At 41.8% G+C, this 15,471-nt stretch overlaps 1 protein-coding gene across 2 annotated transcripts in view; it reads left to right on the plus strand.

The window, feature by feature from the left end:
- Positions 1-683: 683 nt before the first annotated feature.
- RAB43 (RAB43, member RAS oncogene family) overlaps positions 684-15,471 on the plus strand; it is a 258,462-nt gene continuing 243,674 nt past the window's right edge. Inside the window, exons 1-3 of one of the 2 annotated variants that reach the window (XM_065749659.1) lie at positions 684-973; positions 10,259-10,442; positions 11,395-12,844. In XM_065749659.1, coding sequence (XP_065605731.1) covers positions 764-973; positions 10,259-10,442; positions 11,395-11,648 — 648 coding nt within the window. In that variant the 5' untranslated portion in view covers positions 684-763 and the 3' untranslated portion in view covers positions 11,649-12,844. The remainder of the gene's footprint in view (positions 974-10,258; positions 10,443-11,394; positions 12,845-15,471) is intronic. The other variant, XM_065749660.1, reaches the window with a different exon arrangement.

The following is a 15,471-nucleotide window of genomic DNA, read 5'->3' on the forward strand; positions in this document are numbered from 1 at the left end:
CTTTTTTTTGCAGATAAGCGAGGTAGCAGTTAAAATATAATACCAGATTGCTGAGATAATTTCTCTTAATGCACAGCTAGTTTATGAGGCAATATGCAATCACACAGACACATATGCATACATCAGACAGTGTGACAGACTGAAAGACGTCTGCGTGGCACTGCACCGTGCAAGCAAAAACTGTAGCCCTGAGCCTTGGGCTGGGACTCTAGAAACAAACCACACCCCAGCTCAGACATAAAAATGAAAAGCAAAATGAAGCAAACCGGCTGCACTTCCTGGATGTGTTAATGGTGTCACTGCACCTGTTTATTTCAGCGTATATGCAATTGTAAAACGGGACAGAAAAAATATATCAGGAAAACGTCTCTCCAAAAGAATGGGGACACACACTTGCACATGTATCTTCTCCACTGGCAGTGACCACAGCCACTCGTGACAGCTGACACTAAAGTTTTCGTGCCTCGCATCGGTCGGACCGCGTTCCGAGCCGACCCCGTCCCACCGAGATCCCGGCAGCGGCTCGGGGTCGGCCGCAGGCCGCCGAGGGAGACAAGGCTGGAGCGGAGCGGCGCGCAACCCGGCCCCGTCGGCGGTCCGACCCGGCCGGACGCACCCGGAGGCGGCGGGCAGAGGGAGGCGGGCGCGGGGCGGGCAGGAGGCGGGCCCAGGCTAGGCCCGGGCGGCGCGGCGGGGGGCGGTGGGCGCTGCGCAGAGCCCGGCTTCCCTCGGCGGCGGGCGGAAGGCCGAGGGCGGCAGCGCCATGCCCGGCCCGGCAGCGCCGGGGCCCGGCCCCGACCCCGAGGAAAGCTATGACTTCCTCTTCAAGCTGGTGCTCATCGGGGACGCCAGCGTGGGCAAGACCTGCCTCGTACAGCGTTTCAAAACCGGGGCCTTCGCCGAGCGCCAGGGCAGCACCATCGGCGTGGACTTCACCATGAAGAGCCTGGAGATCCAGGGCAAGCGGGTGAAGGTGAGCGGCGGGGCCGAGGGACGGCCGCCACCCCGCGCTGCGGTGCCGGCCCGGCGGGGGGAACTGCGGCCGGCACGGCACGGCACAGCCCTCGGCTGCCCGGGCCCGGCTCGCTGCCGGCTCCCCCATCCCATCCCGCTGCTTACTTATCCCTGCGGTGCTGCTCTGCTCGAAGGAAGAGCTGCGCAGCTCCGGTGCCTTCTTCCCAAACGGCCCTGGGGACGAGGTTGAACCGAGCCTGTATATCAACTTCTCTTGCTACCGTAGGACCAGCGATGTAACCACCTGGTTCCCGACTGGGAGAAGCCCAGCTGCCAACCCGCGCCTCGGGACACGCTCTGCTGGGGCTGTACTTTAACTGCGGTGCCGCTCTTTGCAGTCGGGCTGCCGGTGGTGGTTTGTTTACAAACCAGAAAGAACCTCGTCTGCACTGTATTTGCAGAACGGGATTTGGAACTGGCAGCCTCCGAGGGGGCGGGCAACGCTTTCTAAATTGGATATATTTAAAAGTTGTCTTAAGGCACTGTTAATGGGGTGTCTTAGAAAGCGCAGCTTCTGTAGTTCACAAATCAAAAAAAACCCCAAACCCTAAATTTGACTTCTGCTTCTCTCATGCTAGCAAAAATTAGCTAATTGTTTGGGTTAGAAAGATGACCTGATGTTTACCCAGTGAAGTTTTCATCACTCCGTGGCGCAAACTCCATACAACAGACTTGACCTCTGGATGCAGGAGCATGGTCAGGCTGTATGAAAGAGAGGGTGATGCACAGCAGCTTGTAGGGGGCTGCACTACAAATCCCTTTGCCGTTCCCCTCCAGAATGAGGTCATACAACTATCTGCTTACTCCCAGTGGGACTAAAAAGCACTCAATTCAATCACTGCCCAGAAAACGATCATAAAACTGTAAAGCTTTTGAGATGAAACATGGTAAAGAAATATAATAACTGCAGCTGAATTTTGGTCTGTGTTTAACAACAGCAGGGGTGAAAATCTCTATTTTTCGTATAAATGAAATATAAATATAAATGAATATTAAGCAAAGTTGTAGAAAATGGAAGAAAGGAAGAAAGGAACTTTACAAAAGTTAGATTAGAAGTTAAACACCTAGCAAAAGTATTTATTTTCTTTGTGCTGTTCCACCTTTTCCTATTACATATGGGGTTAGCTGAACAGGAAACAGATTTTCAGCTTGTGCTCTACTGCACTTTCCAGGAAGTGAGCAGCTCGTGGTGAGGTTTCTCCTTTCAGACTGAAACCTGGCTCACTTTAAACGCCAGGCACATGCAAATTGACAAATGTGTCAGTCCCTGGTGCCGGGGTCTTGGCTGGGGACTTCCGGACTGGGAATAAAGCTAACTCCCTAGGTGTGCTTTCCCTCGTTGGCAGTACTTAGGCTGGACTACCCCTGTGTTAGTTGCCAGCCTGTAACAAAACCTGTGGATTATTTCTCAGCACCTTACAAAAGACAAGAAAAAAACTGCAGGCCTCTTGATGCTTTCTTTAGCTTAAGATTGTCCTGTACTTCTGCTTAGAAAAATTCAGGGATGCACAGATTGAAGAATATTATTCTAAACATGAATTTAGGCAAATTAATCCAACACTTCTGCTGTTTTACCTTCTAAGTGCTCTTGTCAGCAGCTAAGTCAGAGCTACAGCTAGAATATGAAACATTGCTTGGAGTTTCATTTCTTATTTGGTCTATTAAGGTGTGAATTATAGGCAAAGGTTACATTTCAGTCAGGCTTGTCCAGTTAGATTGAGATTTCAGAGTAGTCCATCTAATCTAAAAAGATTTGTTCTGCATTTCATGGGAAATAGAAAGTAAGGAGGCATTCTTTTATACTGTTCTGAGTTCCCTTCTCAAGCATTTAAATTCACAGTGTCAGGTGTGTGTATCTGGCCCATTGTATGAGTGTGGTTATGGTGTAGGTTACACTGATGGTAGGAAGAGTACTTGAGCTATCTGAAGAGGCCATATCCTAACCTGTTAGTAAACAAGTCTGTACATGTTCTCTGTGAGAGCAGTTTCTCACTGTGCCAGGAGACATACTCCATTAAAAGTGTTCTGCATAAGTTGTTAACTGGGGTTCCTCAAAAGAAGAGACATTCAAGATGAGTTGAAAAGAAAGTTTGCTTGACTGTTAAGACCCTTACAAATGCATGCCAAGCAGTGCCTGTGCTGCTCCAACTTCACTGTGGATTTATGCTACTCAAGGCAGAATCTTCCTAAGGAATGAGAAGGCTTGTTTTGTCTTTAGCAAATGGTGCACAAATGAGAAGAATCCATTTTTTTGTTAACTGAATCATCTTTAGAAGTTCTTTCTGACCAATAGTGTGTCCAAAAAAGTCCCAAGGAGTATTTGAACACTACTTCCTCCACATCCTCAGTGGCCTACGCTTCATTTTTAGTTGGGCTAAGGATAGTATTTCAACACAGCTGAGTATGAATCAGGCTCTTATTTTGAGATTCAAACAAACATTTTAAAGTTAATCGTGTTACTGTCCCTTTCTGTCTAAAACCTTGAGTGTTTTCACTACAATTATATGTGCCTGAAGTATTTGGAGCCTAAGGATTTTAAGTCTTAATTTCATTTTGATGCATTTTTCTTGGATAGGAGAAAAGAAACATGTTGGGGGAGTAAACTTGAAAGGTCTGCAGATTACTTTTTTTTTTTTTCTAACTCAAATAGGGCTTTCATCTTAAAGCTGTATTCTTTCAAGTGTCTCAGATGACACCTCATACACCAGTGCTTCAGAAGCTACTGAAGCTGACTAAGCATCACACATAAAGAGAAGCCAGTGCCTGAGAAAGAAGCTATTCACAGACAGTCCTGGTAACTGAAACTTTCTCTATAGTAACTAAACATAAAGAACTGACAGTTTAAAAATCCCCAGTATGTGCTAACACAGATTTGCAGATTACCACTTCCAGAGAGCAAGAACAAGTAAACTCTCTGTGTCATCAAGTCTGGTTCTCTTCTTGTCCTTTCTTTAATTCTATTTGCAGCTTGTGGTATTGTCCAATAGGGTTATATGAGTCAGCTGTCTTGGGACAGGCTTCTGTGAGCTATGGGCTCTCAGAGGCACTGGGGCTAAAAAGCACACCAGGTCACCTACATCCACATGGGGAGGTGGTAGATTTGGTAGGCTGGGTTCTAATGGAATGTCAAAACTCAAACTGCATGTGATGCCTATCGTGACTTCCAAGTGTAAGGTGTTGCACTTGGGTTGAGGCAATTCCAGATATGTATACAGAATGGCAAAAGAGCTCCTTGAGAACAACCCTAGATAGAAGGACTTAGAGGTCCTGATGGATGAAAAGCTGTATGTGAGCCAGCCCACAGTTCAGAAGGCCAACAACCACAGAGGGGTGACAGCAGGGAGAGGGAGGTCATTGTCCCCTTTGCTCTGCCTTTGTGAGGCCCCATATAGAATACTGTGTCCAAGCCTGGAACTCCCATTACAGGAGGGATGTGGAACTGTTGGAGAGGGGTCTGGAGGAGAGCCAGGAATATGATCAGAGGGCTGGAGCACCTCTCCTGTGATGAGAGGTTGAGGGAGTTGGGTTTGTTTAGCTTGGAGAAGAGAACGTTCCAGGGAGACCTCACTGTGGCCTTCTAGTACTTGAAGGGAGCTTCCGAGCAGGAGAGGGACCAACTTCTTACAAAGTCTGATAATGGTAGGACAAGTGGGAATGGCTTTAAACTAAAAAGGGAGATTTAGGTTAGATGTTCAGAAGAGTTTTTTTGCTCAGAGGTGCTGGAACAGGTTGCCTAGAGAAGCTGTGGATGCCCTATCTCTGGAGGCATTCAAGGCCAGATTAGATGGGATCCTGGGAGGACTCATCGAGTGGGTGGCAACCCTGCCCATGTCAGGGGGGTTGGAACTACACCACCGTTAAGGTCCCTTCCAAACTAAGCCAATCTATGATTGATTTTATCCACTGCACTTTTTAACTTACAAGCTTTCTCAGTCCATATGTTGTTAAGGTTCTGGACTTCTATTCAGACTTCATGGCTGTAAACAGGAGAGCTACTCTGAAAGTAATGCCTCCTATTTTATTATGTTGGCCCACAATGTCAGAGGCACATGGTGGTGGTATGGCAGTAGAGGTTGAACCTTCCCTGCCAATACTCCATTACATTTTGTCAGATGTGACAGATGGCAGCAGAGAGGCAGCCTGACACAAAGTGTGCATGAAGCAAAGGAGTGGAACTGAGTTCCTCCATGCAGAAAAAACTGTACACATTGGCATTCATTGACACTTGCTGAACGTTTATGGAAACAGACAGTGGATGTGAGCACAGTGGTGTGGTGGGTGGTATGTTTCAGCACTGGCCATTGTGACAGTGGGTCACCTCTGCTGGTGCATTATTTTTATGAGTATGGCATGCAGGCTCTTGTTCATCACTAGTGAAAATGCACAGCTAATGGTGGTGCCAGTGTTGAAAAGAGCATTTTGTCACTGCGAACTGAGTCTATCAGATGGTAGTATTGTGTTCCTCATATCTGTTGTAGTTTTTGTGGAAATAAACAGGAAGCATTACTTTCAGAGCAGCCTACGTATATTCTGTTCAAAATGCAATGTGTTATTACCTGGCCAAATTGCAAGTAATATAAAATTATAACTTGTTAGCTGTCTTGACTCCTGACTGACAGGAGAGTCAGCTCCAAACAAATCCCAAATTTATTGTGCAATGGTATCGTATACAGTAGAAGTAAAAAAATAGGAAATGCATAATATTTGAGGAAAAAAAGAAAGAATAAACAGGAATGAAAGGAAAACCAAAGGAAGAAATAGTTGTATTTACTAATATTGCTAAACAAAAACAAATAAATAATTGGTTATTACATGGAAGCAGTAATCTCTGATATCCAAAGGAAAGTGTATCTCTCTTCTCAACTACTTTGACTCTCCTAACACTAGAGCATTTAGAATTGAGAAAGTACTTAATGAATTATATAAGAAAGAAGGGAAGGGCAATTCATTTAAAGTGTCTTGAGGGCAACTGTTAAGCATTAACCTTTGATAAACACTATGTTTACCAGTGGAAGACGAGTCCACATTAAATCATTTGATAATACCAATTTACTATGCTCTTTGGTCAGTCAGTCACCATTTTCAACACTGTCAGTTTCTGTGATTGAAACTCTGCTTTCTTTGAGTCTAATCAGACAATCAAGAAAGCCATCATATATTTCACTACATTCTGACTTAAAGGCCTGTGCAATTTGCTGGAGTTCATAACTCCATATGGCTTCTCCATCTTCCCTCCTCACATACTCTAAATGTTTATGTATCTTAGTTAAGGCAGCAGCAGTCTTTGAAGAATTTTTAGACCTCAGATAAGCAGGTTGGTAAAATAACACCACAAATCTCTTAAAAATGGCTGTTTATGTACAGTTCCATAATACCATGAAGATTTGGATTAGATGCATCAGACTTCTGCACATTAATAGATCAAATAAACAGTATAGATACTATAAATCTGAAACATCCTCAGAAAATCTGAAGTGCTTACAAAGAATTTGGCTTGTCTTACCATCCAAGGAGTATGGGTGCATAAAAATATCTAGAACCTTTCCCTATATTTTTGCCTACTGTTTTCTGAGCGGAACTACAAGAGTCCTGTGCACATGCTATCACACATAAGAGTTGACTGTTCAACCTTGTGTATTAGGGTTGATCTACTCTTCTAAGTGCAAAGCATGTCTCTTTGAATTTGCTTTATTAAATGATTGCCTGCCATTATTTATTTTCATGCAGATATATGTGCATTTTTTAATCTAAAATAGAATCAAGAATATTTCAGGTAGAAAGAACTTCATGTCTTTCATCCAGCTTCCTGCTCAAACTAGTAACCCTTGAGAACGTACTGGGTTGCTCAAGGCCTAAGCCTGTCTGGTTTTGAAAGGTTCCAGGCATTTTGACTGCAAAACCTCTTTGGAGAACATACTCCATGATGAAAACGCTTTTTGGTACATCAAGTTGAAATATTTTTTTGTCTGATATCTCTCATCTTACTAACATGTGCCAATGTGAGGAGCCAGGCTCAGTCTTCTTAGTAACCTCCTCATCATCAGCTAATAGGTGATCTCAAATCTCTCCCCCATGCTGAACAAGCCCAGCTGCCTCCACCTCTTGTCACAGAGTACTATGAGGTCCAGTTACCCGACCATCTGATGGCTTTCTGCTCAACTTGCTCTGGTTCTTTTATGTGTTTCTAGTGCTGAGAGCACAAAACTGGACACTCTATTTTAGCTGGAATCTAGTAAGAAATGAATAAAGGGGAATGATTCCCTCTCATCTTCCAGCTTCACACCTGTTAATACAGCTCAGGATGCTACCAGCCTCCTTTAATGTCAAGACATGCTGTTGGCCCCTGTTCAGTTTGCTGTCTGTGAGGACCCCAGGTCCTTCTCAGCAAAGTTGCTCCCTGGCCAGTTGGTCCCTACCCTGTAAGGAGTGAATGGCATAAACTGTATATACTCCTTTCCAGTAGAAAAAGTTGAATAACCAAATATGAATGTTCGAGATTTTGTCTACTGTACTAATGGAAAACCTCAATTCTACAGTGATTATGTAGTCATGAAAAAATTTACAGGAGTTAACAGCTAGTAATAACACTTTGCTATTTAGTACTGGCCAGCAGTAGTGGCTCTACTATCCAAAAAATTCAAAGCCACGTTCAAGATGGGCTCAAGACTATTTTGCCATTTCTGTAAAAGGATAGTTGCACCTTTCTTCCTGTGCAGTTTGCAGGATTTCAGCACCATACGACTCCGCAGTTAACATTAACTCTTCAAACAAAAGAAAAATCTCTATTTTTCAGTAATATTTGTGAGTGAGCCATATAGCAAATAAGATTAACAGCTGCTAGTTTCAACACAGAGAGTGCAAGGATATGCAGCTGGGAGGGCAAGTTCTTGATGACAGTGTAGCCTTAGTTCAGCTTAAGCAAATCACGTCCTTATTTGGCTGACTTTGCGTGAAAAACACTGATCACTCACCTGGCTTCTTCTGCAAGAAGTGATGGGAGCAGTGACAAACAGGTGTGTCAGGTGGTATCTATGTTTATGGGTTATGTCACAGAGATTGAGCTAACACATTCTGTGTTAAAGCCACAACATATAAGATCTCACAAAAAGCTGAATGATTCTGTCTTTACATAAAAAATAAAGCACAAAATCAAAATTCTATGAGAAAGAACTTACCTGGGGCACTTGGTCTGGGAGGAAGATTGCTGTTTGAGCTCCTCAGAAGATCCAGCCTGTGGTTTGTGCTATTACCAGCAGAGATTCAAGGCTTCAGCAACTTGATACATTTAGTCCTGTGAACACAGAAACATAAACACTTGAGTAAAAAATGTCTGGGAGTTCTGTAAGAGCTTCCTGATGTCAATGTGATGTTCCTGTATCACTGCTGAAAGTCTGTGAAAATCTGGGAGGACCAGAGACAGCAGTGCCATATTCATGTGCAGAAACAGCAAGAAGTGCTGACAACTACAGGCTGATCTGATTCGATTTGGTCGCTGGGAAAATGATGAAGCAAATCCTACTGAGGGAATTAAGTTTTGATCTCACTTTGAGCAAGCAGTTTCTGTCAACTCCTCGAATCTGTCCCAACTTCCACGATTCTGTGATTCTATGGAAGGTATGTGTAGAGAGGTTTTCAAAATTGAGTATACAGCATAAGGCCCCAGACCAGCTTCCTCAGTCACTCTACAAGAAAGTCATTTTATACCATGTGAAAAGTGCAAGCTAAGATATTTTTATTTAAAAAAAATTATAAGTCTTCTATATGTGTAATATCTCTCAGTCTTCTCCCAGGAGTTGGGTAATCATGGTTAGCCTTATTTTGCAAGAGACCTTAACAAGTACTGAAATTTAAACTACATAAAGGAAACAAAGGTCTAATGGGAGGTTTGGGTACAGAGAACATCAAGAGCCTGCCATTAACTTACTTGTCTCTGGTAATTGCCTGTTTACTTCTCTAGATCATTAACAGTTCCAATACTAAAGGTTTTGTGGTTTCCTAAGTCCATTACAGTCCCTTTTTGTTCTCCCAGAAAACTTACCAAAACTGAGAAGTACTTTTTCATTGAATTGATTCCTTTTAAGCTGTACATACATCATTTGGTATCTAAATACTTAGTTAGCATAGGAGTGTTATCACTCTTTCAAAATGAAACTTTCTGTGAGCATGCAGCAGAGTCAGGTGATAGAAACAAAATACTAACGTGTAAAAGAAATACATTGAACGTGGTTCTGTATTGTTTAGTGTAAAACATCACTGAAGTTACTACCAGCTTTTAAAAAGAAAGAGGTTCAGAGAGAGGGGAACAAATTAACAAAAGGTCCACAATATGGAAAAGTTAAAAGACTCGGGAGTATTTACTTATGTCTGGTCTCAATTAAGAGGAGATGTAGAGTGTAATAAATTGCATACACACACAAAAAAAACCCACAATGGTGTCTCATTTGTCATCATTTGGGAACAAGGAGGAGGGGAAGTGAAACAGAAGGACAGACAATTTAAAATTACTATAAGAAAAACGTTTGCTTCCATTGTTACTATGGATTATAGCCAAGAGCTGTGAAGGATTCAGGAAGGATTAGAGATTTATATGGAGAATGAGAACATCCACAGTTACTTTAGATTAAAAGCTCCTATGACATAAGCCGCCATGTTCCAGGACATTAGACAACCTGTAAAACAAGACAATTTAAAAATAAACTTTCCTTGTGAGCAGGATATTATATTTGTGCACTCTCAGTTATTTGGCTTCTTCCTCTGGAACATCTAGTACTGAGAACTCAAAACCTGATACTAAACTCATAGTTTTTACACTACTAGATTTAGGCAGTCCATCAGCTGACCGTTTCTTCCTCCTGCCCAGATGTAGTTTGTTCTAGCACCTAAAAGCAAAGTGTCTAGACAGTATGTATTTGAAAGTTACAAAGGCATAGGTCTAAACACATCGAAGAGGTAATTTCATAATCTGCTACAGCAGAACACATCAGATCTCATCAGCTGAAACCCAGAGCATCTCAGTGCAAATATAAATTTCAGGCTGCCAAGGATGAAGAAGTTCTCCAGTACTCACTGCTATCCTTAAACCATGACCAGAGGACTAGAAAACTGTAATGCCACAATGTGTTACATGTAAGGGAGATTTATGACAGGGTTACCGAATCAAGTCCTATCTTTCGACTCAGGAGAACTTTATGTATTTTAAAACCTTTACAAGCCAGTGTGTCACTGCATGCTTTGTTTTCTTTAGTTGCAGATCTGGGACACAGCTGGCCAGGAGAGGTTCCGAACTATCACACAGAGTTACTACCGCAGCGCCAATGGAGCAATCCTAGCCTATGATATCAGCAAGAGAGGCTCTTTCCTGTCTATTCCTCGCTGGATCGAGGATGTGAGAAAGTATGCTGGTTCCAACATAGTACAGTTACTGATCGGTGAGTTAAAATCACAGAATAAAAGTATTAGTACTACAGGATAGTGGGCAATGTAATACTTACTATTGATGGTTAAAAGTTTTGGTTTTGCTTGAAGTCAAAATGTACATAGTAGAGCTGATTGGAATTTTTCCTTTTTTTGTTGTTTTTTTTGTTTTTAACCAGAAAGTGCTGATTCATCAGACAAATGTGCTTAAGAAGTCCATCTGCTTTGATTAAGTTCTTTTAAGCATTAGGCAGCTTTGTATCAGAAGCCAGCTATTAAACCCTTGCGTCTTAGTGGTGAAGTGAGTACCCGTGGTACCCAGGCTCTGAAGCAGAGCTCCTATGTAGCTATTCTGATGATTACAATTGTAAGGTTTCTAGGGCAAGAAGTTCCATGATATCAAGCAGACATGTTTTGATGGACCAGTGCACCCACATACCTTAGCAAACTGAGGATTTTGGAAGGACTTCAATGCAATTAGAATCCATCAGTTCTCTGTTTGAAATTCTGCCCCTCAGCTCCAGTGTTTCTGACTCAGACACCGTTCTTGAGGCTTGTGAATCTGTTAGTACTTCAGTGTTCTGGATGTCCTTAGGAACCTGAAGACTGCTGTTGTTTTCACTTGGTCTTCCTTTCCTTTTTTCTCACAAGGTGATTTTAGCTTTGATTTCTAACCCACTTTTCTCTCTTTATAGTTACTGCTGTGCTATCCTGTTACTCTGATACTGACTTTTTCTGTTCTATATATGAGTCATACAGAAATACAGGTTGTAAGGGTCTTATGGAGATGACCTAGTCCAAGCTCCAGCTGAAAGAAAGGATTGTGTCAGGTTGGTCAGGGCCTTTTCAGTTGAATTTTGAAAATCTCCAAAAATGGAAATTCTATAGCTTATCTAGATGACATGACAACCTACAAACACTAGCTCTGGCATAAATAGTCGTCCCATTTCTCTTTCTTATTTCCAGGAAACAAGTCTGACCTAAGTGACCTTCGAGAGGTTCAGCTGGAAGAAGCTCAGAGTCTGGCTGAACACTATGATAATATCATCTGTGCCATAGAGACCTCTGCAAAAGACTCCAGCAATGTGGAGGAGGCTTTTGTGAAGATGGCTACAGAGCTCATGATGAGGCATGGAGGCCCTATGTTCAGTGAGAAGAATACTGATAGCATCAAGCTTGACAGCAAAGACGTTGTAGAAGGCTGGGGGTGTGGCTGCTGATATGAGTTAGGTGAAATCCCTAACTTTACTGGAATTTAGATGGTGCTTTACCCTAATGCTGAGTAGCACAGTAGCCATATTCTCCTCCTTCTGTGAAACCAGCCATTTTGTAGAAGTTAGTTAGACACAATCCTGTTTGCTTTGGTGTCTTTTTTTTTTTTAATATATGTAAGGGGACTTCTGAGAGGTAGTCCTAAAAGCTAGGCCTTTTGAAAAAAAACTTAATCAGCATTGTTCCCTGCCATTTTCTTTTCTGTAACCATCATGCCAGGTATGGAAGCGAAAAAAAAAACCTCTGAACTGATGATGCAGGGTAGGAGACAGATGGCTGGAAAAAACTGCCTCACATCTAAAGTACTGAAGCACCTAGCATGGGATTGTTGGCAAAGAAGGTTACTTTTAGAATAGGCATGCTTGACAGCATCTCTTTAAATCCTCAGCGCTCCACCAATGACCAGAAAGCCTAGAAGTGACAGGGAGTGTCTTTGATAAAGGTATTTCAATTGTCAAAATACCCACTATTATCATTACAGGACCAAACAGCATTCTTCTGTCCAAGGGCATATGGATTGCTAGCTAGAATTGGAACAGGCCCAGGAGGGGCAGCCTTCTCTCAGGTTATTTGTTTGTTTTCATCTTCTTAAGTCATCATTTTAACAGATAGCACAATCACCCTGAGCGATATCACATGACTTGCTGTCAGGGAGTGCTGGACCAGTTGAGTCATTTTACAGTCTTGAGGAGAGTGCAGATGTTTTGCATTTGTTACTGTTTGCAGTGATAGCTCCCTTTTTCAAGTGAGCGTCATTGATTTTTTTGCCCTCAGGTCTATTGACTTCATTTGAAACTCAAGACCTGCACCAACAGAAATAGGAACTGGAGAAACCTTGAACTGACTGGTAGCCATGATCCCTTGCTATGTGCCTCACGGTCATATACAGGGTTAATTCTGGTCATACATTTGACATAATGTTACCAGAGTGCTTATTGTTTAAGTGGCCTAAGCAGGATTTGGTTGATGTTTAACCATCTTTTTTTAAATATAATTTAATGGGCACATAATTAGAAAGAAGACTTCACAACAGCTGAGAACTGCATGCATCACAGCTGTTTGGTTTTAAGAGTCTAGTGTCTTCTTGAAGGATTACCTCCCACCTTTGTACTCATCTGCTTCTCTCTACATGTCACTAATTGCTGTTTATTTCTTAAAAACAATTAGCAGGGAAAATCTTTTACTGTTAATCAAAACTCACGTTACTAAGTAAAATAGATTTCATAGTCATATAGTTGTCTTTCAGATTCAGCTCTATACTGCGTGTTGTAGATACAGTTGAAGTACTGATGGCAGCAGTCCTCCCTGGATTTACTCTCTCAGCACCTTACAAACTCAGATTTGAAAAAGGAGCAGAAGCAGGCTTATTTTTAAATCTGCACTTAAAGCAGAGATATTCAGAAGTGACAAGTGATTTTGCCAATCCAGATACCTTAAAGGAGCTCATTTACAGAAAGCCCCCATATGAAGTCACTTTGTCCCTTTTGAAAATCTTGGATCAAAAAAGACCAGGTGGATGGGTATACTACCGGGGTTACACTTGCTTTTAATCATTCAGCACATCCAGTATCAGGAAAATCTGGAAGATTGAAGAAAGGGCTAATAGATCCTAATGTCAGTGCTAGTCATTTTCATACAGAAAATATTAAATCATTCCTTGGTCCTTCTGTTTGTGGGGCTTTTTTTTTGTTTGTTTTTTTGGGTTGGTTTTTTTTTTGTTTGTTTGTTTGTTTAATTTAAAGTATGAGGTAGATTATTGAAGAATTACTTATGCTTTGTATCCTGTTTGCTTCTAATTTAAGGGAATAGATTTCAAGTTTTGTAGTTGTAAGACTGAAAGGGCTTTACATTCTTCAATTACCATTGTTTTCACACTAATATTTCATATGGAAAGGCAGGTTAAGCCACAGTATTCAGTAGCAGTTTGGCGACATACCCAGTAGCATTTCCAGGACATATCTAGCTCTCCTACATCCAAAGACAGCAAGCAGTGAATTCCCAGTGGTAGCTAAAAACCAAAAGTAGGTATCATTCAAACTCTGCCTTTGTTATTAGAAATCTTGTATTCCATTCCCAGGAAAATGTATGAAGACAGTCCAAGCTACAATTCAGTCCTGATTACTGTTTTTCCTGTGGTTAGATGGTCCTTAAGCTACAGACTACAGGCAAGCATTGGACTTGTCATGACTTCTTATAGTTTACATCTGTAGGTTACAGTCCTGCAGTTCTGCATGTATGCACACGGACCCTCAGATAAGCTCAGCCTCCAGTATCTGCAGGATTAGTGCCAAATTATTTAATCCGTGCAGATAAAATTTCATGTTTAAGAACGGCATTGATACTACTCAAAATCAGTAGTTTACACAGTAATTCAACTTAAAACTGGAACAAGGTGCAGAAGTACCATAGCTCTTGCTTACTTCCAGTACAGTCAATTACATATACATATATATATATTTACAGTAAATGGAGAAATCCATTTCCTTAATTTTAAGTCACATGAAGTAAATGAGTAGCCATAGACCAAGGAGCTGACCTTTCCTTAGTATTAGCTCCCATTTCTCTCTTACGCTGCGGTTGAAGGTTGTGACTCTGCCTGCAGGTTGAGTTTGTTTCAGTCAGAAAACATGAGATACAGTCAGTGATTCGCTCGCTACGTTTTCCAGTGCCGACACTCGTTGGTTCAGATGAGTTTTTTTGTAAAAAATATGGAGACTATGGCTTCAGGTCAGCTTTGTCCTCTAACTCTAAAGGCTACCTGGATGAAGAGTGCAAGTAGCAATAAACCTGAGATTTACAGGTAAGAAAATTGTTTCAACTCTCAGGTTACAAATGTGCACTGATGTACACCAAGTGAATAATTCAGCAGCGCATGATCAGAGTTCACAGCATAAACGTTTGCCAAGAGCCCTGTTTACTGGCAGCTGACCATTAACAAGACTGTAGTGCACAAACTGCCTTTAAGTAGATCTCCTTGGCTGACCATGTATTTATCATTTGGTTTTGGCAGTGCCCAAACTGTTCAAAGTATTACATAAACACAGAAGGGAACATTGATCCCTGCCCTATAACAATTAAGAGTGGAATGCAGAGGCAAATACTGAACTGAAATCATCAGCAGAATGTGGTTCCCAGGAGCATGAGCATTGTTATTCTCTGTATTGATTTTTGATTTAAGCTAACTCTACCTCCACTTTTCCATCCAGTCTGTCATTATGGATGGAATTTTTACAAATATTTATAATTATGTAAATGTTATATCAAATGTAAACCTATAAGCCTGCTAACATTTGGTTTGAAAAACAAATTATATATATATATTAGGAACAGTAGTGGAAAGCAGGTGACTTTATGGGAGAGTAACAAAACCAAATGAAGCCTTCTTTATACTGCATAGGTTTCTTAGGGCTTCATGAAAACTTGGGCTCTTGCTCAGTTTTTTTCTTTGGCTTCAGAGGAAACTAGATTTATTTGAAGAACAGAGCTTATAGTCATACGTATTTCACATGCATTACTGCAGCAAACCTTTACATTCTGCGCACACATCTGAGCAGTAGTACACAACACCAAAGCCTTTCCCTTGTGCTTCCCTGGCATGTATTATTCCACTGAGATTTACATCTCCATCATTTAGTCTCACAGCTAGCCAGTGTCCAGTTTACCCTTTGAACACCTTCTGCCATCTCACATCAGTCCTGAAGGAGCTGGGAGCTGTTCTCAGATTTGATAGTTCTTTTCCTCCCTAGAGGAAGAGATTTAAAGATCTGGAAA

The sequence above is a fragment of the Cyrtonyx montezumae genome, unplaced genomic scaffold, assembly GCF_038088225.1.
Source record: "Cyrtonyx montezumae isolate F1298 unplaced genomic scaffold, pur_monq_1.0 scaffold_6, whole genome shotgun sequence".
NCBI lineage: Eukaryota > Metazoa > Chordata > Aves > Galliformes > Odontophoridae > Cyrtonyx > Cyrtonyx montezumae.